Source organism: Macrosteles quadrilineatus, unplaced genomic scaffold, assembly GCF_028750875.1.
Source record: "Macrosteles quadrilineatus isolate MER2022 unplaced genomic scaffold, UCM_ALF_1.0 Scaffold_5__1_contigs__length_97177068, whole genome shotgun sequence".
Taxonomy (NCBI): Eukaryota; Metazoa; Arthropoda; class Insecta; order Hemiptera; family Cicadellidae; genus Macrosteles; species Macrosteles quadrilineatus.
Genome location: NW_026542598.1, coordinates 73,593,116 through 73,620,653, shown reverse-complemented (window position 1 = coordinate 73,620,653; position 27,538 = coordinate 73,593,116). Strand labels below are relative to the sequence as shown.

The following is a 27,538-nucleotide window of genomic DNA, read 5'->3' as shown; positions in this document are numbered from 1 at the left end:
ATCACAATTGCATTGGGTGATTGTAACAGAGGTTTACGGATGATGCTAAAGCTTGCTGTTCCTAACTACTGTTCTTAATATAAAAAGGTTTCAACTGACTACGATAAGATCCCCGTACGTAGAACGGGCACACAGATAGTTTAATATAATTTCCCAAGACCAAATTTGTGCCAGGCCAATTACTAAAATTACGGCACATGACCTTGAACACTTAGCACACAGGTGACATAGCTGATTTGAACAATGTTACATTTTGAACACTGAGAGTCGGGGCTTATGAAATACTGCTCTCTGATTGGCTCTGCCACCGGGCCACGTGTTTTACTCACGTAAGTAGGACGGGCCACAGCTGCTAGTCATGTATTGAATCATTAGCAATGACGCACACATTCAGTTGGTGGTTCAATTACACGGGAATGGCGAATTTTTAATTTTAGAAAATAATTATTTCGCCTGGTATAAGTTGGAGTGAATTTTAATCAATTTCATCTTCTCCAACATGAAGCTAGTGCATCATGTTCTGGTGTACGTGTTGGTAAGTATCCAACAATAATAATAGTAATATTCTTTGTCATCATTTAGAATTAAGGTCAAAGAATTGTGCACTGATGGTTAATTATTGTTATTCATATTTTCTTGTTTCTGTTTTGTTATTGGTATATTTATTTGTTGTTAGCTTAATATTGGACGAAAGTAAGTTATTGGTATTTCCTTAAGTAGTTGGTAAGACCTTAAATTCCAAATAGATTATGTTTGCTGATGATACTTCTGCTATCTTCATCCATCCAGATAATTCAATGTTTCCACAGCTTATAAAACAATATTCCAAAAGCTTTAAAAAAAACTGTCGTAGGTAAAGCATTAACCAAACAAAAAACGTGTTAGACTTTTCGTGTTTTTCAAGACCAAATTTGTGTTGAAACCACGCCACAGAACAGAAGAAGTCTGTTAAGTCCGAACAAGAATTTCATGTTTTGTAACTATTGTAGATAGGCGTTAGTGTTAGTGATGTAACAAGATATTATAAGAAGACCCTCTAAAGATGCCACACATTGCTGGCGAAGAGGACATAGGGTGATTATATCAAGAACACTCAAACACTGCCAAAAAAATAATAATTTTATTTAAGCTCTTGAATCTCGAAACCCTAAATCAAGAATCTTTTACTTTCATAGCGAAACTATATTTTTCGTTTTAGGCATTGCTACAACGGGAGACTGTTGCGACTGTTAAAACAGAAGGAGAAGATCACGCAGATCCAAAGGTATATAGAACAATACTCTAATGTGCAAGTAAACTAATGTATTTCATCAACTTTGCACTTATATAATACTAGCAGAGTACCCGTCCTTCGTACGGGGTTGGGATATAAGTATAAAATGCTTATTGCAGTTCTACTCAAGCTTTGCGTTTGCAATAAGGTAGGACACAGTTTGATAAAATTTGCTTTTTTAAATTTACAGTATTCTATAAGCATTACACATCTACCATAGCCATAATGTTCTACCACTTCACCTAAACAATAGAGAAAAATAAATTATCAACAGTTCGCAAAATATCACAAATTATTCATGAAATGAAAAACATAAACATAACCTACTTGGACAGTTCTCATTGTGAATCACAGTTTTTTGTTGCTGAATTAGCTGTTTTCATAAATGCAAAAAAAATATAGTGCTGCACCCTGCTGGTAAATCTTATAACTTTTTAATGCTTTTCCATATCATAGAACCAACTTTTTTAGTTGAAACAGCTGATTAAATTCTTTAATCCCTTTAAATATGAATACTCATAAGGTTAACATGGGGAATTACAGAGCCACTGGGACGGAGCCCGAAAGGATTATTGAGATAGGTATAGGCCTATATGTTAATCGGGAATGTAAGCTATCATCATGCCAAATTTCAGCCCAATCCGTTCAGTGGTATATGCGTGATCGAACTTCAAACACACAAACAAACAAACAAACAAACACACAAACTTTCACATTACTACATTCATTCATTACTACATTTCACATTAATAACTTACTGATATTAGTAAGATAAGATATTAGCCATGTTGTAATAAATAGCATAGTACTGACTATAATAGGACTTTAACTGAGTGTATTGAATTTTCGTCTTCGGGAGATGACTGAGACGCTGAAGGCAGGGAACATAAAAAATGGCGTTTTTTGTTAAGTTAAATATTTCCATTGTCACATTTTAGGGAAATAATGCCTTTTATCAGTTAACTAGAAGATAGTCTAATGAAGAAAGTAGAGTTCAAAATTATTCAAACTGTGATACACACTGATAACAGCTCTTGATAAGTTGATCGCAAGCTCATAAAAATAAATTCTGCGGTATACGGAGAAAGTCCTCTTTAATTAATAGTTTTATTTAATCATAATTATTGAAGCTATGGGTATAAACCTGTACCTTCAAGTAACTCCATAATAATAAGTCACGTAAAAATCTGGGGATCGGGCGTGGTCAGTCTGTTTAGTATTCTATGGTTTATTTTATTTTAGTCTGTCTCCAACACATGTTTTTAGGTTTTTCAATTTTACTACATGTGATTATTGTTTTGATAATATTAATGTTGTTCAAAATGGTCAAGAAATACATCACAGTTTTTTCCTTAATTCATTTTGCATTTATTTGTTGGTGATTTTCTCTATAGATTATGTAATTGTATTTTAAAGTTATATAAAGGACTTTCTCATTCTTCCACAATATTAACCTCAAGACTAAAATCAAGATTAGAAAGATTTTATAACTATTCAAGGTAAATCTCTATCCTTTTCCATTATACATCAAGCCTAAAACTATTCTCTCCTCTCTAAAATTCCCTAATCATTTCGGAATTTTAGAGAGGAGAGAATAGTTTTAGGCTTGATGTATAATGGAAAAGGATAGAGATTTACCTTGAATAGTTATAAAATCTTTCTAATCTTGATTTTAGTCTTGAGGTTAATATTGTCGAAGAATGAGAAAGTCCTTTATATAACTTTAAAATACAATTACATAATCTATAGAGAAAATCACCAACAAATAAATGCAAAATGAATTAAGGAAAAAACTGTGATGTATTTCTTGACCATTTTGAACAACATTAATATTATCAAAACAATAATCACATGTAGTAAAATTGAAAAACCTAAAAACATGTGTTGGAGACAGACTAAAATAAAATAAACCATAGAATACTAAACATGCCGGGCCCCTTGAACCGCAGGTTCAATGAATTAATTTAACAAGTGAGTACAGAAACAGCAATTAAAACAGAGAAAGTTAAAGCAACAAAAGGGGCGGAACTGTAATAAAATTTAGTCTTCAAGTACAGGCAGTGGGAAAACCTTGATTGCCGGTCTAGTAAGAAGTCCATTCTTCGTACGCACAGTCACAACTCTTGTAATGTTATCTGAACCAGGGTGTGTTTCAACAATTCTAGCCAGTGGCCAACACATTGGAGGTGTAAGGATGTCTTGAATCACAACAAGATGAAGGTAGTCTCCATCGATGCCATCTTTGGAGTTTATTCATCGTATGAGGTGTACTATGCAGAAAGTATCCAGGTGTTGGTGTAGATAGGTCTGATGGATCTTCTGAAAGAGGAGTTACAAGACGAGGTTTCTGGATTGCTTCTTTGTAATAAGGTTGAGTTTTAAATTTCTCTTCTGGTATAAATAATCTTGTTTTGGTGTTGTTACTAGAGTTGCCGAGATGATGGCGATTAGGTTTGAATGGCAGCCTAACACAGTATCTGGCAGAGGGTTCTCTAGATTGTGTTTTCACTAAATGTTTTTTATTTGAAACTTTATATTCGGTCTGTCTGGGAGGTTCTTCATGCTGCCAATACCGTTGTAAAGAGGAATGAATATCAAATTCAGAGACATTTAACATAGTTGTGAGGCGAGAAGAATCTTTGTTATATTTAGAATTACTCCCATGAGAGTGTAACCAAACACTGTGTTCATTACAAATGGTAGGTTAGGCCCAAGTTGTCGTTTCTCTCCTGTGAAAATGAATGGGAATAAACCCCCACGTAGTAAAACGTCAACAGGCCCAGGGCGGTGGAAAGTAGGGTCAGCTAGGGTATACGGTTTCACTATTTCCAATAAATTTGGATCAAGAGGAGATCTTGGCATGTCCGAGGTAATCTTATCCAAAATCAACATTGGATGATTTTCTGAAACTTTGTTCCCACTTAGTGTTTCGATGTCCACATAGCCCATTCCCTTTGGGGATGTAAGAGACTGATTGATTCCATTAACACGAAGAGTTGACTTTTGACGTTTAATTCCCAACAGTTGGGCTGCTCTTTCTGTTATGAAATCACATTGACTGCACGAGTCGATTGGAGCTCTGAAGACATGAGCAACACCTTGCCTAGACACCAACTTTACCAATACAGTTGCTAATAAAACAGTGGTGTTCTTTTGAGGTCGAGAAAAATTTGTTGATACTCCAGCAAATTCATTTTGACTTTGAGATGAAGATGAACATGATACAGCATTTCTTGATGTGAGGTCTTTCGATGGTTCTAAATGTAACAGGGTGTGGTGATTTTTATGACATTTAAAACAAGAGTTTTTCGATTTGCAGATACTGACTTTGTGATTTCCAAGACAAGAGAAACAACGTCTCTTGGATTTGATTAGTTCATACCTTTCTTGAGGAGATTTTTCTTTGAATAAAGTACAGGAATATACTTTGTGTCCAGGTTTAGAGCAAACGAAGCAAGGGAAATCACTGGAGCTTTGTGTTGATGCAAGGGTAAATGGTCTGGGATGAGTCATTTCATTTTTGCGGTTGAAGTTGGACAAAGGTGGGATATTTGAGTGAGGTTTGACCCATTTACTACTATTGGGTGAGTGCATGGACACATCTTCAGCATGTGCACAATGATTTGACAGAAAAGTTATTACCTCATTGACTGAGGGCAGAGATTCAGAGTCATTTCTTGAAGATTCATATTTATTTAACAATTTTGAGTCTAGTTTTCGTAAAAGCATTGATGCTAAGAGAGGATTGTTTTCCACTACATCACAGCCTAATGCTGTTAGAGCTTGGGAATTTTCATTAAAAGAGTTTAGCAAGTTTCTGAGATCCTTAGTAGAGGAAAAACTAACACTAGGCAAATCAATGATTTTATTGATGTGGAGAGATGAAAGTCTTCGCACTGAATGGTTACGATCTCGCAACATGTTGTACGCGATGGTGTAGTTTGCTTCAGAGATGGGTAGGGATTTGACCAGATTGAGTGCTTCACCAGATAAAGTACTAAGTAGATATTGAAATTTAGCCACATTTGAGAGAGATGAATTTGAATGAATTGTGGTATCAAAGAGGTTGATGAAGGCTATCCAAGTTTGAGAGTCACCATTAAAGTTTTTTAATTCTATTTTCGGTAAGCGCACCACAGACATGTTAGAGTGTTCCCGTTCATTGAGATGAGAGGTAATAGATTGATTGACATTTGACTTTACCTTCCAAAAGATAAGCATTTATTTTACTTTCTATGCTGATACAAAGTTCATTTATTTCCTCCTGTCGATCAATTAGATCTTATTCATCATAGTCACCAGGCAGAGTAGGCACGTCCAGTAATTTTCTAATGTGTTCATTAAATTCACAACGCTTTTCATTGACTTCACTTTTATAGGAATTAACCTTTTGTTGATCAACTAATTCAACATGGTCATTTTCTGATATAGTGTCAATAAATGAAAGAATATTATTGAGACGAACTTTGATTAGGTTAGAAAATCTGACAAAGGTTTGATACTTCATTTTGTATATTAAAGGAATGTACTAGTGAGCTGATTGGAGAAATGAGGTTGTAAAGGCAAAGATAGAAAGGGGTTGAAATATTGTTACTAAGGCAACATAATCAAACATTCCAATTTGTCAGTGTAAACATTAGTAGATTTTGAAGATTAAATTTTGAATATCTTGATGAAATAACAAATAATAATGTACAATATTAGTAGTTTTGAATATCCATATTCTTGATTCTTTCATCCGAGGCTCGAAGGACCAATGAAATGATTAGGGAATTTTAGAGAGGAGAGAATAGTTTTAGGCTTGATGTATAATGGAAAAGGATAGAGATTTACCTTGAATAGCTATAAAATCTTTCTAATCTTGATTTTAGTCTTGAGGTTAATATTGTCGAAGAATGAGAAAGTCCTTTATATAACTTTAAAATACAATTACATAATCTATAGAGAAAATCACCAACAAATAAATGCAAAATGAATTAAGGAAAAAACTGTGATGTATTTCTTGACCATTTTGAACAACATTAATATTATCAAAACAATAATCACACAGTCTAAAAACTCACTTCCACGACTAATCCAACGGCCATGAAGGTATTTGACAGATAACATATGTTTAGTATTCATTTGTTTATGTTGTTTTTGTAAATATTTACTTTTGGTTTTATAAAGATAGTTAATACCAAACTATGACTTTTAACTTATAATCATGGCGCAGTCGTAAAGTTTAAATAGAAGAAGAGAAAGTAAAGTTTAAAGATTATGGAGTTCAACAAACCAGATCCACTAAACCTATCGGAGGGAAACATTTCAGACAAATTTAAACAGTTTAAGGAAGAAATCGACATTTACTTTATTGCAACAAAAACAACGAAAGAAAGTAAGGAAATTCAATTAGCCAGACTGAAAAATCTACTGGGGACAGATGGTTTGAAATTGTACAACTCAATAAAAGATGAGTCTGTGGTTGAAACTGTTGAAAACGTGATAAAGACATTGGAAAAACACTGTGTACCAAAACAAAATATGACCATGAGCATTCATCTTTTATTTTCAAGGAAACAACTACCTCATGAAAATTTTGACTCGTTTTACGCAGACCTCAGAAATCTAATAAGATGTTGCAAGTTTGAAGAACAGGAAGAAAAAATATTGAGAGCACTTATAATTCTAGGAGTGAATAATAAAGAGTTGCAGGAAAAACTACTAAGAGAAGATACAAGTTTTGATAGAGTAATCAACTTCTGTAAAGCATCTGAACTTGCAGAGAAAAATGTGCGACTTGTCAATAATAAAGGTAAAACAGATCAAAACAATTTTGAAGTTGACACGGTCGTGAATTCTAAATTTACAGATGGACAGGGCATGAGTGCAATACGACGTTTTAATCAGCAGCAGCAGCAGGGGTATAACACGTCACAAGGAGGTTACAACAGACAGGTAGGCAAAACTAATAATTGTTATAGATGTGGTGGTATCCATCATGGAATGTGTCCTGCAATAGGAAGAATCTGTAAAAAATGTGGTAAGCCAAACCACTTTGCTAGTGTTTGTCGAAATATTATATTATACATCCTTGGTTCAAAACAATGTAATAATTTGCAAAATGTTTGTGATAACAGCATGTCAGTTGAAGACAATCATAAATCAGACATTAATAGCCTTTGTGTGGTTGATAGCATAAAAAATAAAAATGCTTGGTATAAGACTCTTCTGGTAGAAGGCAAAGAAATAAAATTCAAACTTGACAGTGGGGCAGATGTCAATGTATTGCCATTTCGCTATTTAAGAAATCTAAACTTGCCTAGTAAATTGAAGCCTTGTAACACCACATTGCAGTCATTTGGGGGGGTTTCCATTAAGCCTTGTGGTATAATCGATGTTCAAATTGAAACCGATCAAAAGATTGATGTAGTTAGTTTTTTAATTGTAAAAAATGAAAACACAGTACCTATTTTAGGACTTGAAACATGTATTAAATTTAACCTACTAAAACGAATTGACAGTGTCAGAAATGAAAATGGTGGTAATACTGACCTAGAGAAAGAGAAGTTAAAAATCTTTGAGGAAAATAAAGATGTTTTTGAAGGATTAGGCTGTTTCCCGGATAAATGTAAAATCAAAATAAAAGAGGGTGCACAACCCACAATTAGTACTGCAAGGAGGCTACCTCTAAAAATTAAAGATAAGTTTAAAGAGACATTGGACTCTCTTGTGAAAAGAGGCATCATACAACCTGTTGAAGAACCAGTAAATTGGGTAAGTAATGTTGTTGTGGTGGAAAAGCCCAATGGGTCCTTAAGAATTTGCATTGATCCAATAGAGTTAAATAAAAATATTGTGCAAGAGAAGTTCACAATTCCAAACTTTGAATGAAATTTCTCCTATGCTAAACAACAAAACTCATTTCTCCATCTTAGATTTAAAGGATGGGTTTTATCATGTACGCTTAGACGAGGAATCAAGTAACCTTTGTTCTTTTGCAACTGTATTTGGAACATATAAATTTCTGAGAGCTCCTTTTGGTCTGTCTTGTATGCCTGAAATGTTTCAAAGGCTTGTAAGTAAATACTTTGGTGATATACCAGGGGTGTCAGTTTATTTCGACGATCTTTGCATAGCAAGCAGATCTAAAGAAGAAAATGATGAAATTCTTGAACAAGTGTTTGAGCGGGCTCGAAAGTACAATATCAAATTTAACTTAAGCAAGTTTCAGTACTGTAAAAGTGAAGTAAAATACTTAGGGGTAAAATTTTCAAAAGAAGGGATGTCACCTGATCCTGACAAAATAGATTCAATCAAAAAATTAGTCAATCCAACTAACAAAACTGAACTGCAGAGAATGCTCGGAATGATAAATTATTTAAGAAGTTTCATTCCAAATGTGTCTGAATTAACTGCTCCATTAAGAGAACTTCTAAAAAAGAATGTAGTTTGGAATTGGACTCAGAGTCATTCAAAAGTACTTGAAGATTTAAAAACAATTATCTGTAGTTCTCAGGTTCTCGCACCTTTTGATCCAGATATACCTGTGGAAATCCAATGTGATGCATCAAAGGATGCTATTGGCTTTTGTATGCTTCAGAATGGTAAGCCTGTACATTTTGGGTCCAGATCAATGAACAATACTGAGCAAGACTATGCACAGATAGAGAAAGAACAACTGGCAATTTGTTTTGCTGTAAAAAAACTGCACACTTATATATATGGTCTTCAGGATGTAGTAGTTTTTACAGATCACTTACCACTTGTGTCAATAGCAGTAAAACCACTTGGGAAAATTGTAAATAACAGACTAAAGAGATTGAAACTAAAACTAATTGATTACCAGCTGAAAGTAAAATACTTACCAGGAAGATATATGTACATTGCCGACTTCATGTCAAGATGTGGAATAAAAACTAACGAACCCAAAGATGTTCTAATGGATGATTTCGTTCACACTGTGGAAGTTCACGAAATAACTGAAGACGAACCTAGACTAAAACTTTTTCAATCCAAAACTAAGTCAGATAATATTTTGACCTCGGTAAGTGAGTATCTACATAACTGTTGGCCGGATCCAAAAGTACTTGAGGGTGAGATAAAACATTTTTTTTTATTAGACAAGACCTGCAGGTTAAAGATGATTTAATTTATTATGGCGAAAGATTAGTTGTACCCAAAAGTTTGCGAAAGTTTGTATTAGATACTCTACATGAAACTCATTTAGGATCCTCTAAAATCAACAAAAAAATGAAACAATTGTTTTACTGGCCAGGTATGACTTCTGATGTAATAAATGTAGTGTCAACATGTAAAATTTGTCAAAAATTTGGGAAATCAAAAACCAGAAGTCCAATGATGAATCATGATATTCCAAACATTCCATTCAGCAAAATTGCAGTTGATATTGCAGAATTTCAACGAAGTTATTATCTAGTAATTGTGGACTATTACTCTCGGTGGATTGAGGCTCTGAAGATAAGTTCAAAAAGTAGTTCAGTTATTATTTCTAAGCTTAAAGAAGTATTTTCTAGATTTGGGATACCTAGAACACTGATTGCTGATAATATGCCTTTCAACAGTATCGAGTTTAAGCAGTTTTCTCAGGAATGGAATGTAACAATCATAACAACAAGTCCATACTATCCCCAATCAAATGGATTAGTGGAAAAATCTGTCGGAATAGTGAAAGAAATGTTAAAAAAATGTCAAGAAACAAAACAAGATCTGCAGTTATACTTATTAAACTACAGAAACAGCCCAATATCTAACCTTGAAGTTTCTCCAGCTCAGCTTCTTAACAGCAGACACTTAAGAAGTAAAATTCCAATGAGAGAAGAACTATTAAAACCCAAACTTGTTGAGGACAGCATCTATGAAAAAATGATAGAAACTCAGAAAGCACAAAAGTCACATTATGATAGAAAGTCTTTAAACCGTGAAGATAGCTTTACTGAAGGGCAGGAAGTATGGGTTCAAGAATAATAGATTTATAAAAAAAAGATTAGGACTCCAAGCTCAAGGGGAAGATGACAAATAACATATGTTTAGTATTCATTTGTTTATGTTGTTTTTGTAAATATTTACTTTTGGTTTTATAAAGATAGTTAATACCAAACTATGACTTTTAACTTATAATCAGTATTTAGTAATATTGCTTGGCGTGATTTGTGATAAGAGGTGGAGCACCATCTTTTTGGAAGATTGCTTGATCCAATTTCTGTAACCTTAAAATGAGGCAAGACATGTTCGTTTAAAACTTGTGCATATCTATTCTCGGTCATTGTAATGTCTGTATCTTATGCAACGTGGTAAAAAAATCAGATGAATATCTCAAGAAAGTGATTTTTTATTGGAAACAAATCAGTACATGTTTAATCTGCCACCATTTTGTTTCTACAAGGGTTGCAGAGCTGAAATTTGGTCAGATTATTTAAAAACTTACTTAATAAATTGTGTAAAGTTTCAAAATGTTCAGTCAATAAATGGGCAAGTAATATAAAAATCAAACTTTAAACCCTATTCGTGGGACACCCTGTATATTACAAAACTTAAGGGGGAACTCCACCAAAATTTAAAAAAATATGACATATTAAATTTTTTATTATTATCATTTGAAAGTTCATAAAAACCAAAGTTTTTAATACAAAATTTAACCAATTTGGCCAACCCCCTAGGTGGGTAGAAGAGGATCATTGAAAATGGGAATTCTGTAGATTCTGTAATGGGGTGATATTTTGTAAAATAACACCGCATAAAAAATATGTTTATATGTGTCATACATCAAAAGGTTCAGAAAGAGTTGTAGAATACTTCTTGGTAAATAACTGAAAGTTGACTTTTTTGGGTGAATGGTTTTGTCTCAGGACAGTGAATCTCTTCCGTGCAATTTGGGCTGCGTAAAAAACTCCCTATCTTATTCTGTGTTTCGAGCAGACTTTATGCATCTTAATCTTGCAATTGTCTCATGTCCCTAAAACTATGCTTGATATGGTTTGGAAGTAGGCATGAGTCGAAATGTAAAGACAAAACCAAATATGGCAAACACAATAAAGGGAATTCTTTTTTGATTTTGAAAAAGTTGCAGTTATAGGCTAAGTTTCCATCTTATTAACAAACTTCTACATACAATTTTTCAGTAGAACATTTTGAAGTTCTTAGGCAATTCTTTACTTATAAAACAATATGCTAACTTTAAGGACTTCTTAAAAATTCTTTTATTTGTTTTTATATTGATAATGTGAATAATTTTTGACATTATAATTTACCAATGTGTGTTAAGATATGAAGTATACAAATTTATACAGCATAGTTCTTCATCCAGCCACCAAAATTTTAGTCGTAAGAAGGTTTTAAATCACTTGTATACTTTTTTTTATCAAATCTTTTAAAATCTTGAATCAACAGAAAAATATCTCCCTTTAAAAAGCTAACTCCAATTCCAGATTCGCTCCTACTATTAAGATTGACCAATCCGCCATAAAAAAACCACTTATCATTTACTATGTGGTTCATAATCTAAAAACCCACACAACTACTACATTATCATGATAGATTGTCATTTTCACTAGAAATAAAGTAATAACATTACATATTTTTTATAATATGTTTTTTTCTTTTTTACAGTTCACAAAAATTGCCATACCTGACGTAAGTTGTTAGAAACCTGGTATCAGTTAGTTTGAAAATGTGTAGTCATTATGGAGATACACTATTATTTAACTGTCTTATTTTTAACTTGAATAAAGAGTATACCGAATTACAGACTTCAAGCTGTTTGCGACCGTATGTGAGGAATTTGACTTGTATATGTAGATATATAAATCTTACAGCAAAATGAAAATAACTATAAATATACATACACTATATTGAGGGTTAATCTGTCATTTTGAGTTTTTATAAGTACCGTAATGAAAAACCAATAATATTATCCTAAATTATTTTATTTTTATTTTTCAGAGACTAATAAGGGCCAACGATCCTGAAAATTGGCAAGTGAGTCTGATCATTGAATTGTCACTATACATAGTTGCACACGACGTACTTTATTATGTACATAACTTATTGTACTTTTATGTACTAATTAGACCTACTTCATACAACTATATTTTAAAACAACATTATATACTTGTCATTTTAAAAATGTTGTCAGACAAAATAAATACCATAGTAATATTTAGGTGGGGTATACAGCTGTAGTTTTAATTTTAACGTTCCGTAACCAGATTCATCTAAAACTAGTGCACATTGATTTTTGACAAGATAAAGCTTTGCTATTTTTTTTTTTTTTTGTATCTTTATTCTAGATTTTTCTCCCCCATAGTTGGTTGTTTATCAGTATTTTAAGGCTACTTTCAATTGTTAACCTAACAGCAAGATCACAATCATATATTTTACTTGATGTCCTACATTTGTAAGGTGCTACGGTGCGCCCGGGGTCGCGGCCTTTCTATCTGAGGCTCTCCCGTACCACGCTCCTCACCGTATCGCCTTACAAATAACATGCTCGGAATCACTCCAGTTGAGCTGGGAAACTCCAAGGTCCTTCCGCTATTCAATTTCGAACTATCCCTATCTATTGTCTGCTAAAGCTCAGAGTGACACCTCACCACGAGGGGTCAACGATGTCAGCCCACTCAACTTCGCTTTAATGATCACTTTTAAAACAATTGCCAACGCTGTATTGTTCTCGCGTGACTAGTGCCAGGCTAATTCGCCGGTCTTTATCAAATTAACCAATTCAGTATGCTACAATATCACCCTAACTGCCAGGCTAACTCGCCGGTCTTTCTAACCACAACAATTTTTTTAAAATAAAATATTTCCCTACTTGCCAGGCTAACTCGCCGGTCTTTCTAAATTAAAAATAATTCAATAAACTAAAACAATTCCCTACTGGCCAGGCTAACTCGCCGGTCTTTCTAAAATAAAATAATCGACTAACGGCGACTAACATCAAACTTTAAATGCCAGGCTAATTCGCCGGTCTTTATACAATAACCAATACCAATATCTAAATATAAAACTATTGCAAACTCTAAACTAAATATCGAACGTTAATGCCAGACTCATTCGCCGGTCTTTCTTCTACAAAAAAATTCTAACCTCTGAATATCAAACTTTAATGCAAAGCCGATTCGCCAGTCTTTTCAAATAACATAACTTTAAACTCGAAATACCAATCGTTAATGCCAGGCTCATTCGCCGGTCTTTCCAAATAAAATGCCTCAATAGCTAAAATCTGCAAGTCTTCCTTTAATTCACAAACAGTCTGACAAAACTTTCTTGACTGGAGAATTTAAAATACGCCAACACCAGGGAAAGTGAACCCGAGTTTCAATTTGCTAATTCTAACAGGTTAGGTTGATGTTTAGACTGTTGGTTGGTCTTCCCCCTATAAAAAAGTAATTTCTGGCCATATATGGCCATATCAAAATTCCATATATGGTTTCATAAAGCCATATATGGTTTTTTATGGACATATATGGAAGCAGATATGGCCAGATGTGGTTGTATCCATATATGGTGGTGTCCATATATGGTCATATATGTAGTCTATATATGGAATTATTGGCCATATATGGCCATACATGTTTTCTATATATGAAATGATTGTCCATATATGGCCATACATGTGTTCTATATATGAAATTATTGCCCATATATGGCCATAAATATCCTCCATATATGGAATCATGGTCTTTATATGGCCATATATGATGGAATTAAATTACTCATATACGGAATAATAATTTTCCATTTATGCTCATGTATAAATGAGTTTTTGACAATAACTGGAATTATTATAAGGAATAGTTGCCACATTTGGATTTTGTAACTGGACTCCCAAACACTTCTTATAATATATATAATACTATAAATCTTAAAGTTTGTGAGTTTGTGTATTTTCTTGTTGCTCTCGGAAGCACAAACTACTGAACTGATTGAGTTGAAATGTGGTACAGTGGGGGGCAGATAATATAGGCATTTCTCATTTAAAGTAATTAGTAGTAAAGTAATAAAGTATCCAGATTTGAACCCAGATGACAAAATCCTGTACATACATCTATTGTACAATTTTACTATAACGCAACAAAATCTTAAAACTGACGTATAATTTTAAAATTGTAAGTGTAGTAGGCCTAAATAAAGAGAATATTATATTAATAATTAATTTATTGTACCTTTGCTATCAAACAGCTGCAAATATCTATGTCACGTAGTTAGGCTATATTAATAATAAAATTCTTCAAATGACATAAAATGTCTAAGAAAATCTTGTTTTACGAGACCAAATACAGCTTCTCTTATTCGTAATGGGTTTTGTAAAGACATCTGATATGAAGCGGTTGTGGTGTAGTGGTCAAAGGGGTAGACTCCCACGCTGGAGTCCCGGGTTCGAATCCCAGTCGGCTACTTGAAAATTTTGTTTTGAAATTTTCAAATTAAAAATTTTTATTATGGTTTTAATGCATAGTTTATAAGATTTAATGTGAAAATATGGTTAATTGTAATTTTTTTATTTATTTATATATTTTTTATTAAAAAATGTCCATATATGGGGGATTCCATATATGATCATATCTGGTTATATTTGGTCCAAAACCTAATATAACCAGATAAAAAAAAATTTATATGGCCATATATAAACTTTTTCATAAGGGTCAACTGCTTTCAACTGATTTAAACTGAACTGAACTGACTGTCCTGGACTAGAACGGCTAGCGGTTCTGGTTTTATTCGCCACAGAATCGCGAGCTCTAACCATAGAACTATAAGCATGCTCTAACGGAGATTACAGGAACTACTTACGTGTTCAGCGGTCTCCCAGCGGCCGACGACGCAGGCTAGTGGCTGTTATCGGGATTGACCTTTGTCCCCGAACCCGCTTATTTGTCCGCGCCGCTAATACCTTTTGCTTGCTACGGTTGTAAATATCAACTTAGAAAAATTTACAACCGTTACACATTTAATGTAATTTTAGCATATCCAAAAATGTGTTTCGACTCCCCGTTCAGTCCAGCCATTGATCTAACAAACAGAGTCTGTGTTTCGACTCCCCGTTCAGTCCAGCCGTTGATCTAACAAACAGAGTCTGTGTTTCGACTCCCCGTTCAGTCCAGCCGTTGATCTAACAAACAGAGTCTGTGTTTCGACTCCCTGTTACAGTCCAGCCATTGATCTAACAGAATCTGTGTTTCGACTCCCCGTTCAGTCCAGCCGTTGATCTAACAAACAGAGTCTGTGTTTCGACTCCCCGTTCAGTCCAGCCATTGATCTAACAAACAGAGTCTGTGTTTCGACTCCCCGTTCAGTCCAGCCGTTGATCTAACAAACAGAGTCTGTGTTTCGACTCCCTATTACAGTCCAGCCATTGATCTAACAGAATCTGTGTTTCGACTCCCCGTTCAGTCCAGCCGTTGATCTAACAAACAGAGTCTGTGTTTCGACTCCCCGTTCAGTCCAGCCATTGATCTAACAAACAGAGTCTGTGTTTCGACTCCCCGTTCAGTCCAGCCGTTGATCTAACAGAGTCTGTGTTTCGACTCCCTGTTACAGTCCAGCCATTGATCTAACAGAATCTGTGTTTCGACTCCCCGTTCAGTCCAGCCGTTGATCTAACAAACAGAGTCTGTGTTTCGACTCCCCGTTCAGTCCAGCAATTGATCTAACAAACAGAGTCTGTGTTTCGACTCCCTGTTACAGTCCAGCCATTGATCTAACAAACAGAGTCTGTGTTTCGACACCCTGTTACAGTCCAGCCATTGATATAACAAACATAGTCTGTGTTTCGACTCCCTGTTACAGTCCAGCCATTGATCTAACAAACAGAGTCTGTGTTTCGACTCCCTGTTCCAGTCCAGCCGTTGATCTAACAAACAGAGTCTGTGTTTCGACACCCTGTTACAGTCCAGCCATTGATATAACAAACATAGTCTGTGTTTCGACACCCTGTTACAGTCCAGCCATTGATCTAACAAACAGAGTCTGTGTTTCGACTCCCTGTTCCAGTCCAGCCGTTGATCTAACAAACAGAGTCTGTGTTTCGACACCCTGTTACAGTCCAGCCATTGATATAACAAACATAGTCTGTGTTTCGACACCCTGTTACAGTCCAGCCATTGATCTAACAAACAGAGTCTGTGTTTCGACTCCCTGTTACAGTCCAGCCATTGATCTAACAAACAGAGTCTGTGTTTCGACACCCTGTTACAGTCCAGCCGTTGATCTAACAAACAGAGTCTGTGTTTCGACACCCTGTTACAGTCCAGCCATTGATATAACAAACATAGTCTGTGTTTCGACACCCTGTTACAGTCCAGCCATTGATATAACAAACATAGTCTGTGTTTCGACTCCCTGTTACAGTCCAGCCATTGATCTAACAAACAGAGTCTGTGTTTCGACTCCCTGTTCCAGTCCAGCCGTTTATCTAACAAACAGAGTCTGTGTTTCGACACCCTGTTGCAGTCCAGCCATTGATCTAACAAACAGAGTCTGTGTTTCGACACCCTGTTACAGTCCAGCCATTGATATAACAAACATAGTCTGTGTTTCGACTCCCTGTTACAGTCCAGCCATTGATCTAACAAACAGAGTCTGTGTTTCGACTCCCTGTTACTGTCCAGCAATTGATCTAACAAACAGAGTCTACTTCAAGTCTCGTATTCTTCACAGCAAAACTTTTAAATTACTTTTCTTTTGTCTTAAATCCTTCATTTGATTTAAAAATTAAAATATCTTTTTACTTTTTAAGTAGTAGTTATTGGAAGACTTCTAAAAGAAGATTCTAAAATATATTACCTGAATACAACACTAGATAAACATCAATAATCAAATTATGTTAATTTTTAATGGCGGCCTTACAAATTTTTTATCTTAGTACTGTATATTAAATTATAGATTGTATAATAATGCTTTATCTCTTTAAATTTTACATATATTTTTTCATATCTAAATATTGTTCCAAACAATTCTCATAAAAGTAAATGATTTAAATTTTACACGTGACTGTTGGGTTGGATCAGAACGTTGAGGGAGTTTCAAATACGGGCATATGCAGTAGCTTTGATAGCTCATTAAAAGGCAATACCCTCACCACAGCAAAACCTGCAGACGAAGTAAATTTCCAAATGCCTAATTTGGTTTTCACTAAAACATTCCCTAAAAAATCTCTTAAAATTCAATTAGGTTTTATGAGTACCTAGGTTTAGTGCTATAGGGTAGGTAATTAAGGATGTTTTATACTATAAAGTACCAGGGGACCGAGCAATTCTCGAGGTGTTTGATTTGTTCAAGAGGTAAAAAATAGAACATATAAGCGTACAAATATTTTCAGTTATGCTACGATTAATTTTGTTGTAAAGTCAACTCGTTTTCGGTAGACATCCGTTCATTCTTTATTTACCTAACAAACTTGTTTATGTGGACGAGCAATCTATAATATTTCTTTAATAAACTGCAATATAAAAACTCATGATACATAACATCATCTGTTGACCGCGCGTTATTGCGTTAGTCACTGGGATCGCGGAACGCCGCAACTACAAGATGAACTACAATTACGGGATCGTGGAATAACGCATATCGATTCTGGTGGCAAATCGTCGAAAACTATAAAACGTCCTTGGCCTTTCATTAGACTTTTAGTTCAATATCAGTGTATAATGTTTTGTCGTAAAACACCTAACGTTTTTGAACAGTCGTAATTATCCCTTTGGTTGGTAATACATCATACAATCCTAATGTATCAATGCTCTAGAATTCATAGAAATAGCCTTTTTCTTTGTACTGTATTTTGTAATTTTCTACTTTACTTTGGATGACTTGTTACAAATATATTTTACAATCCATTTGTTTACATTTTCGTAAAACTGTCATAGGTACTTGACAGTCCATACGACTAATATAAAATATATTAAAATTTTATTTTAAGCTTTTAATGAAAAAAGAATTTTCCCAGAACAGAGCTTGGCATGGATATTGTTTTTAGCCTAAAACTAAGATATATCTAACAATTTGGAGGAAATCATAGGAGCCGTTTTTTAAATCATTGTGCGCAAACTATACTTTTATGAAATGGAAAAAATGGCTAAATCTGATCAAAATATATCCATAAACAAACACACTGCATCGGTTTGCTTATTCTCCATAAGAAAACTATTGAAGTTTTACAATTACATATTTTACTTTTTCTCCCTATACAAAGTATTAGGTAGGTAGTGTAGTACAAAATACTGTTTACGTCAAAATATTTAAATACTAGTTTCGGTTGGAAATATCAGTTTTGGGTCTCCATGAACCCAAAAATGGTGTTTTCGAAGTGATATCTTTGTGTATGTGTGTGTGTGAGGGTTTGTGTAGTGTTGAGGGTCGCCTAATCCTTTAGCGTCAACCGGGTCCCTGCCAAAGTTTGGTCTGTAATCTTGTGGAAGCGATGGGAATGAGATTTTATTCACGAGGCTGGCAACCGCAGACTTCCACTTTTCTGGGGAAAATACCTAATCTCATTGAGATTTAAACTCAGTTAGTTCTGAACTGTTGTACCGTTTGGCTGTGATGAAGCTGATAAAAAATCATTGTTCAAATCATTCAATGGCATTGGTATAGATATATAGATAATATAGATATATATATAATATATATAGATATATAGATAATATTGATGGCGTTGATGGTAATGCTAACTTACTTTGTTCTGATATCAAATATTACTTGTATATGAAAATACTTTATGTGAAAATCCAATCAGATAAATTTAAATTTGCCTAGTCTGCAGGATTGCTGTGACGGGGTATTCAATCCAAATAGTTATCGTGCTTTTGGACACAGATAGATAAATGTAAAATAAATAGTATGAAAAAGTTACTTTTTGCAAGCAATATCTTTGTGTTCATTAAACACAAACACTCTGGAGTTACACTACTTCCTATCCTCGTAAATATCCTAGTGTGATAAGTCTTTTTGTATAGACATAGCTTATATTTACAGCCAAATGTAAGGAATAAATGTATCAAAATATTTAGATATTAGTAATAGAAATTTAATACTATTAATTTATTACAAAATATTTTAGCCCATATAATGTTTTTTCAGGATTATGCTAATGGAAACGATCATTGGATGGTGAGTGGAATTATTATAATATATTTTAAAAATGCAAGCACGTTTTTTGTCAGCAGAACTCTTCCGTGGTTTCTCAACCGATTTTGTTGGTTTAAGGTTGATAAGTCTCATTGAGTTGATGTCAGATAAGGTCGGACATGTTATAAAAGTTCCCTGGGCCTGCCTCAGTGGGTTTTAAAGCTCCCACGTCATAATTTTTTGTTTACAAACAAAAAAGCTGGTTCAGCTGGACAATTTAATAATAACTGCTGTTAACATTGAAGCTGTAATTTAAGGAAAACAAGCTATAACCATTTACTAATTTGGTTTAAATTAAAATTTTAACATTATTTTTAGCTTTAAAAAGATGTTTTTCTTCATCGCTATTAATTTTGTATTGCTATAAAAAATATATATAACTGAAATTTGTAATTATACTGGCAACAATGGTGGTATCATGTAGGCTACTTTATCAGTGGCGAATATACAGGGTGAGTTTCTACTGAGCGTGTTAACTTCGCCAGTGGGTTCCACTCACTAAAAGGAACAAAAAAGTTCCTATAAACCCATGTCTAATTTTCAACCGTTTGGCTGAAATAGGTGGTTTTGTGTTTTTCCTGTTATATTAGACTTTGCCCCACAATTTATCTAATAAAAACATAACCAATTACCTTAGAGATTTATAGTTAAAACCATTGTAAAGAATATTAAATTTTCTATGAATCAAAGGTTTCATGCAACAATTATACCATTGTTTAGTCCGGTTTAGATAAAAATAAAGTAAAAATTACATTAAATTAATTAATTACGTTAAATTTTATGACCCCACTTTGATGCATAAACCTATTCTATAAAATGTTGAAATGCATAAAAAACTTGGCCATTTAATAAATTAATGATTATTTTTTATTCAAACCGGACTAAACAACGGTACAATTGTTGCATAAAACCTTTGATTCATAGCAAATTTAATATTCTTTTCGATGAAATGAAATTAAATGAAATGAATTAATTAAAAGAAATATGCTTTATTGTACAATTTGGAACATTACACAATGATACATACTTTATGTGCACACAAATACAATGGTTACTAAACCGTCTGTTTGGTTGACACATTAATTTATGTTTGTAAATAAATAACAGAAAGTAACTCCTTGACAAAAGACTGAAAATAAAATAATGAACTTAACATAAAATATATTTTTTTTACATTAAATGATCCATAAACAGAATTGATAACAAAAGTCACAAATAAGGAAAAATACTTTTTGAAATTAATTGCCTTTTTCAGTTGTCTATAAGTTAAACTCGGACATAGGAACTTTTTGTTCCTTTTAGTGAGTAGAACCTACTGGCGAAGTTAACACGCGCAATGGTTCTACTCACCCTGTATACATTATGCAACTTTATGCGGCTATAGGTAAGTCGGGCAATCATTAGTTGAAAACCCCAAAACCAAAGTCAGCTTCTGAAAAATTATAAACTATTTTCAAGAAGTGTTTATTAAATCAAAGTGTCATTAACAGAGTGAGTATTCCCATTAGTTACAGCTTTTAGTTTGGTATTTTAAAGTCATCGAAAATTATGGCTGTTATTGGTTTTGAAAAAAATTGTGTAATGCCAGTACTTGTTAATCGCTCGATTTCGAGCAACAGGCACACTAGTATTTATAATCTTACACAGTACATTTTCATGTGAATGTTTAGTTTACAAGATTAATAATATTAGGAAAATGTGATGGTCTCCGGTTTGATCCTGACAAAATTCAGAAATACCTTTTCATCACTACATTTAAAATAATTAGAAAATAGTTAATAGTTAGATAGAAAATAGTTAGTTTATTTCCGTACAGCCACGAGTATTAGAACAGGAATGGTATGGTACATAAACAAAAAAATGACGTCACCGACTCTAAAGTAAAGATATTATATATATATATCTAATTCTGTAAGCCCACACTTTTACAATGAAATTGTGAGCAAACGGGAGGCTGTAAAAAGCTGGAAGAGGTCTCATTTTAAAGGTCTGGGCATGAAACTTTGGGGAAAATTATTTATTTTTCTTAATCATGCACCAAAAGGTTGTTACGGAATAAAATAATTCACATTTAAATAGCATGGGAATCTAGGTCATGTCTGTTTTTTTTACTTTGAAACATGTGGTTTAACTTTATTTAAATCATATAGTAATGTGTACTGTAATATTTAATGTTATTTCTAAAAATGTTAGTGAAGTAGTAAACAACCCAAAGTGAAAATTAGATCAAATCTTTTGAACAATTAATGTGACACTTTACAATGGATTGTTCTTTTACACAGTAATAATGTATATAATGTCGGAAGACCACCATGCAGAGGTAGGCTGCCACGCAGAGGTATTGTTCCTCGAAATGAGAACAACAGGCGCCAGATTTGGCAAGCATCCGGATAAACATGAAGTTATTCCTGTGTATAGATTACCACCTTTAAATAAGATTACATTACACAGCATAGGACCAATGAGTGCATCATTGTTGTGCATTGCACTTCATTGATGAATCGACAAGTTGACACTTCAACTCTTGCTGACACAATGGCCTAACACACCTACCACAGCCTCAAAATAACAACGAGCTGCAAGACGCATTTAATAATGCCCATTTTATGAAAAATAAGACAGTACAACAGCGCAATGTATATTATGTATCATATAATTTATGGCATTTGCATCTATTTCGGCTACAACAAAAGAAGTACCGGGTAACGGTGTGTAATAACTATTATACATATTATAATATTCAAAAGTGTTAAACGATAATTCAAGGTGGGGTAACCCACGAGACTAATAATTACTAATATATAGGGGCCATTGCCCCTACAAGCCACTAGTTAATATGTAAATTAATGGAACAGTTACAAATGTACAAACCAGCTGTTACGGATATTAGCATTACAGACATTCGGGCCACTTACGTCATATTTGTCTATGATTATAATCCATACCGGTTATGTTATGAAAATCGTGCGTTGGTGAGCTATGCGAAAATTGTCAATTTCTAAGTGGTTACCGAGCTCGCATTCGTATTCAGGTAAAATCGTGGAATATTGTGCTAGTACAGCGCTGACTACTTGGAACACTGTATGTCTGTCTAGCTGCTCTGTACCTACTTCAAAACCCTAGTGGTACGGGCTTTGGGCTTTTTCATAAATTATGAACGACGTTATGAGTCCTGATTACCCCAGCACCAAAATCGTAGTATGAGGATTCAGTTGTGCGGTTGATGTTCAAGGCCGCTCGTGAGAGTCAATAATAAGTGTTACGCCTATCATTGACAAAACTTTTCTGAATTTTTAGCTTTGGACGACCTTTTATGGCATTTTCATGTCAAATTCGCCTAGTTTGCTCGAGTTGTGAAGACAGCTTGAATATTATTGAAGTGATTCAGCTGAATTCTCAAGCCAGTTGTAATAATAATCAAAGCAACCTTTGTTATATATTTTTATTATTTCATTTTTTATTATTTTAGCGAATTTCCCTATAGGGGAAGTAGCTACTAACTTAAGTGGAATGGTAAGACCTAGCCCCGAGACAGATTTCTTTTTAATTTTGACATCCCCAGAGGCTAATAACACTATCCGTTCAAATTGTTATATTTAATGAGAATGAGGAAATATGGTCTCTATATATGCAAAGCTCTATTTTATATTGTTGGCATCTAATCTGAAGGTTACAGGTTTGATTTCAAGCTGCATCAACTTTAGAACCAAATGCCATTTGTCATTAATCCTACAACTGAAGATACTGTCTAAAAAAGGTCGGCGTTAGACAGTAACAAGTCCAGGGTTTGGTCCGTTCCCTTGCAAAAATGAAAAATGCCCCTCGGGTTGAAAAAACAGTATTAAATTATTTTTATCTTTTACAACTAAGCATGAAATGTTTGCTTTTTTTATTGCTTACGGCACTAGATGCGGTGAGATTAATAATGTATTTTATTAATTTGTAATTTTTTCTTATTTTTCCAGGTTTGGGAAGACGAAATACGTACACAGGTCAGTATGGAATTAAATTGTTTTAAATTCTATTCGTAGGGATATGTTAAATGTTAGGGATACCCTTGAAAGGCAGTACATTCTTTGATAAGTTTTTGGCATAAATATGATGTTAATGAATTATTTGCCACAGTTTTTTATTTTGTTATTAGGGGGAGACGAGTTAAAGAGAGGGAGTTTTACTGGCTGCTTCTAGCCTGTTTTAATAAACATGGCAGCTGGAAAAGTCGTTTATACCGACATACTCTTAGGTAACCTCGCACCGCAACTATGTCAATTGGTTTTAGTTAAAACACTGTATTTCAAAGGTTTCCCTGAAGACTCGTGCACAGGTTCCATAGCTTGGCTGTAGAGTAGAAGTCTTTTTTTGTGAAGATGTTGACTGGAAAAAGTTCCTGGGGCCAAATTCATGTTGCAACAGAAAAAAACTAGAATCTTGCATAAATTTTTATCAAACAAATTTAAATTGGAGTAAAACTAACATATACATAAATTATAAAAACATAATCAAACGCTCCAGAGATTAGAAAAAAGCTTCTAAATACAATGAGTAGAAATATATTTGAAATAATTTTATCTATCTATCCATCCATCTATATACTATTATTATAAAGAAGAGGTAGCGTCTGTCTGCGTGTCTGTGTGTTCGTATGGGCTAGACTAAAAAACTATTGAACCGACTAGGCTCAGATTGGACAAAAATAAAGCTACAGCTCCGAGAATACATATTGAACTATCCGCGCTTTATGTTGACCTAGGACTCTGCCCCACGGGCTTGCAAAGCCATGAGGTGAGAGTTTTAAAAGTAAATATTGATTGGTCTCCATGATCACAAAGAACAAACCCACAAAGTGAAACAAGCAGAACTGATAAATTTTGATTTCACATTTCTACACAGCTGGTTCAAACATATTAAATACTGAACGAATATTAAAATAGAAAGGACATCGTAAACATAAAAATTATGTCACTCATCCGAATATAAACATTATTTAACATTACTTTAATGGAACTGTCAAACTATATATTGATGTCATTAGTATAGGATTCTTTCAGTTACATAATATGTTTATGTTTATGATCTATATTGAGTCTGTTATAATACTTGTGAACTGCCCTGCAATCATATTTTACAGAGAATTGTAAAAGACATTATTTCTGGATATAAGAAATAATTTAAAATTCTATAACCATTGCTGTGTTGATTTTTAACTACGCTTATGAGAATTATTTTTTAAATATATTTTTGCGAAGACAGTAATAAGATTACAATTTATAGTAATCAGGTTTGGAACTATTGTGGTAGGCCTAGCTTTTAGTTAACAGTACAAACTACTCAATGTGTAATTTGATTAGACCTTATAACCGTTAATTGATCTTGGACTGCAATTTTTCTATCATTGAATGGATTTGGATGCTACTAGGTGTGTGTTGATCAATTCAATTCTATTGTAAAACTATGAACAGTATATTGTATAGGCCTACAATATTTTTTTACAATTTCGAACATTTTTTGTAATAGTCCTTATGGATTTTTTTTTTAACAAGGAGAAAATGAACAGTTTTACTCACTTAATTAGGATAAATAATGATTAAACCAGTAATTGAATTGTTATATTGTTTTGAAATCTCAACTTAATTTTAAATCACTACTACAAATTTGAATGGCTGTTAACCAAGGCTATCTACAACATGTCCTTTATTTTCACACTGCAAGTATAGTTTGAATCCTGACGTAATAAAAATCTGAACCTTTTATGAAGACAATCCGTATGCGTGGCTGGTAGTTTCAGATGTTTTTGATTTATAGTCAGAAATATTATATTACAGTTGCTTTGCTTTTTTGCGCGTGCACACCAGCCTCTTTTGCTACTACAAATCGTATTGTTTGGCTTTTCATTCGTGGAACGTGTGTTCTTATAAAATTAACTTCACAATAATCTAAAATCCATGCTATAGACTTAAACTAGCAGTTACACCCGGACCTTGCAAACGGTCAGTATGCAAAAGAGACAATGTTTGGTTTGTTGAAAATGTCTTAAAAATGGTTTCACACCTTCCATTTAATTTAGAAACGAAATGGAATTGTATTACTTAGCTTGATAATAGTACAGTTTGTTAACTCAGAATGTGAACACTTATTTATGCTACCTAGGATACCAAATCAGTTATATATTTTAAGGCATAATCAAATAACACGTTGAATGAATGGTTTGTAATGTAAACGAAATGCTATCACAATAGTTCCAAACCTATCAATAGTGTAATTTTCTAACATAATTAAATTATAATCAGGCAAATGGAAATTTGCTTAGTGTGCAGATTTGCTGCTGCAGGGGTATTTTATTACTGTTTACACAATAAAAAAATCTCATAACACTCAGGATAAGATCCAGCAATGATCATTATTTAATATATTCATGAATAATTTTACAATGACATATTCCCTGTAAAATATTATTACGGCACTTCATAAATTAGAACAGCCACATATACAGGGTGTCCCATGTACGATGTCTCAAATTGATTATGGGAAAACGGCTTAACATACAAGGATGAAATAAAATTTGTTCCCGCTAAATCAACCCCAAGGAATGATGTAAAAATATTTTAACATTTTCCCGATACATGGTGTGCCAAAAACTCGGCGTTAGTTTGAGTCTCGGTATTTTTTAAATGTTTAAATGTGTTAAATGGAATTTTTGTTAAATGTTTTTAAATTAATATATTTAATATACAAACATGTTGACGAGAAACCACTCACTGATCTAGAAAAATTACAAGAATACAAGAGCATTTCAAGAACAAATACCACTACAAACCAAAACGGAATCTCAAGAGGATAACAATGAAATATGAGAGTAAGAAGTTCAAGCGTGGGAGATCGTGTACAAACTAGATGGTTCACCTCTACAAGTCATGGGTACAACAACCACCTGCTAACGTCATTACACAACCATCATGAACTGTACCTAGAGGTGAAATAGTTATGACTGAAAATCCTAATTATTAAAGTCCACACAATGTAGCTGACTCAATCTCTCATCGAAACACTACGATAGTCAACACCATCGATCCCCGTTATCTACAAGATACTTGACCTCTACAAACCCTGATTCATCAAGGCACACCAGTTCACGGACATCCAACAGGAATAAGAAACGTTCCGTTCGACTTAAGATTATGTCTTCTAGGCAATCCTTCATGCGCGGGAAATTGTAGGATTTCAATATATCTGTCTTTATATAGTCAGCTGCTTCAGTTATAATGTTGTTTACATGAGTGTTTATGGTTTCTAAGTTAACTCTAATATATATATAGATATATATTATAGAGTATAATATATATTATAATTCAGGTTCGCTCGTTCGCTACGCTAACTCGCCTCCGGGTTGAAGTTCGTTCGCTACGCTCGCTCACCTTTTGGTTGTAAATTAGTCATAAATAAAAAAATAAAAAAAATAGTGCTACACCCTGTTGGTAATCCTTGTAACCTTAATGCTATTGAACATCATAGAACAGAACCAACTTGTTTTATTGAAACAGCTGTTAAGATTCATTAATTCCTTTTAAATATGAAAAATCATAAGGTTTTAACATGGGAAACCCCAGAGCCACTGGGGCGGAGTCCAAAAGCCCGATCAGAATAAAAAATACTTAGTTTTCCTATTTAAGAATCGGTGTACCGAATTTCAGCCTTCTAGGTAAATGGGAAGTGGGAGAATTAGTGATGAGTGAATGAGTGAGTGAGTCAGTAAGGGCTTTGCCTTTTATATATTTAGATTACATTATAATATATATTATATATATATACATAAGCACGGGCATCGCTACGGAAACCTTCAAATTGGTTGGAATGTTTAATAAATTAGAGTGATTAAGTGCCAACAACCTTCAGTCAACAATTCAACTACATCCTGTTTTGCTCTAAACGATATCATATTAAAGCAGCTCTTATGTCTCACCTGGTCCATAAAGTGTGTAGGGTGGTTTCCAGACTGCAAGATCCACCAATGTTGCGATCACGGTCACTCGTCCCGTCACGCGCAGAATAAGCGTACTAATAGTTCCGTGCAGTGTTTAATATGTTTAAACCAGAAAATTCGTTTGACACTTCTGCTTGTGTACATTTAAACCTTTGTGGGAT

At 33.8% G+C, this 27,538-nt stretch overlaps 1 protein-coding gene across 2 annotated transcripts in view; it reads left to right on the top strand.

Annotated features, from left to right (window-relative positions):
• Positions 1-389: 389 nt before the first annotated feature.
• The window catches only part of LOC128996054 (uncharacterized), a 46,975-nt gene continuing 19,826 nt past the window's right edge, over positions 390-27,538 (top strand). For both annotated transcript variants that reach the window (XM_054421191.1, XM_054421190.1), the window contains exons 1-6: positions 390-535; positions 1,199-1,264; positions 11,882-11,905; positions 12,215-12,250; positions 19,352-19,381; positions 23,365-23,391. In XM_054421191.1, coding sequence (XP_054277166.1) covers positions 500-535; positions 1,199-1,264; positions 11,882-11,905; positions 12,215-12,250; positions 19,352-19,381; positions 23,365-23,391 — 219 coding nt within the window. In that variant the 5' untranslated portion in view covers positions 390-499. The remainder of the gene's footprint in view (positions 536-1,198; positions 1,265-11,881; positions 11,906-12,214; positions 12,251-19,351; positions 19,382-23,364; positions 23,392-27,538) is intronic.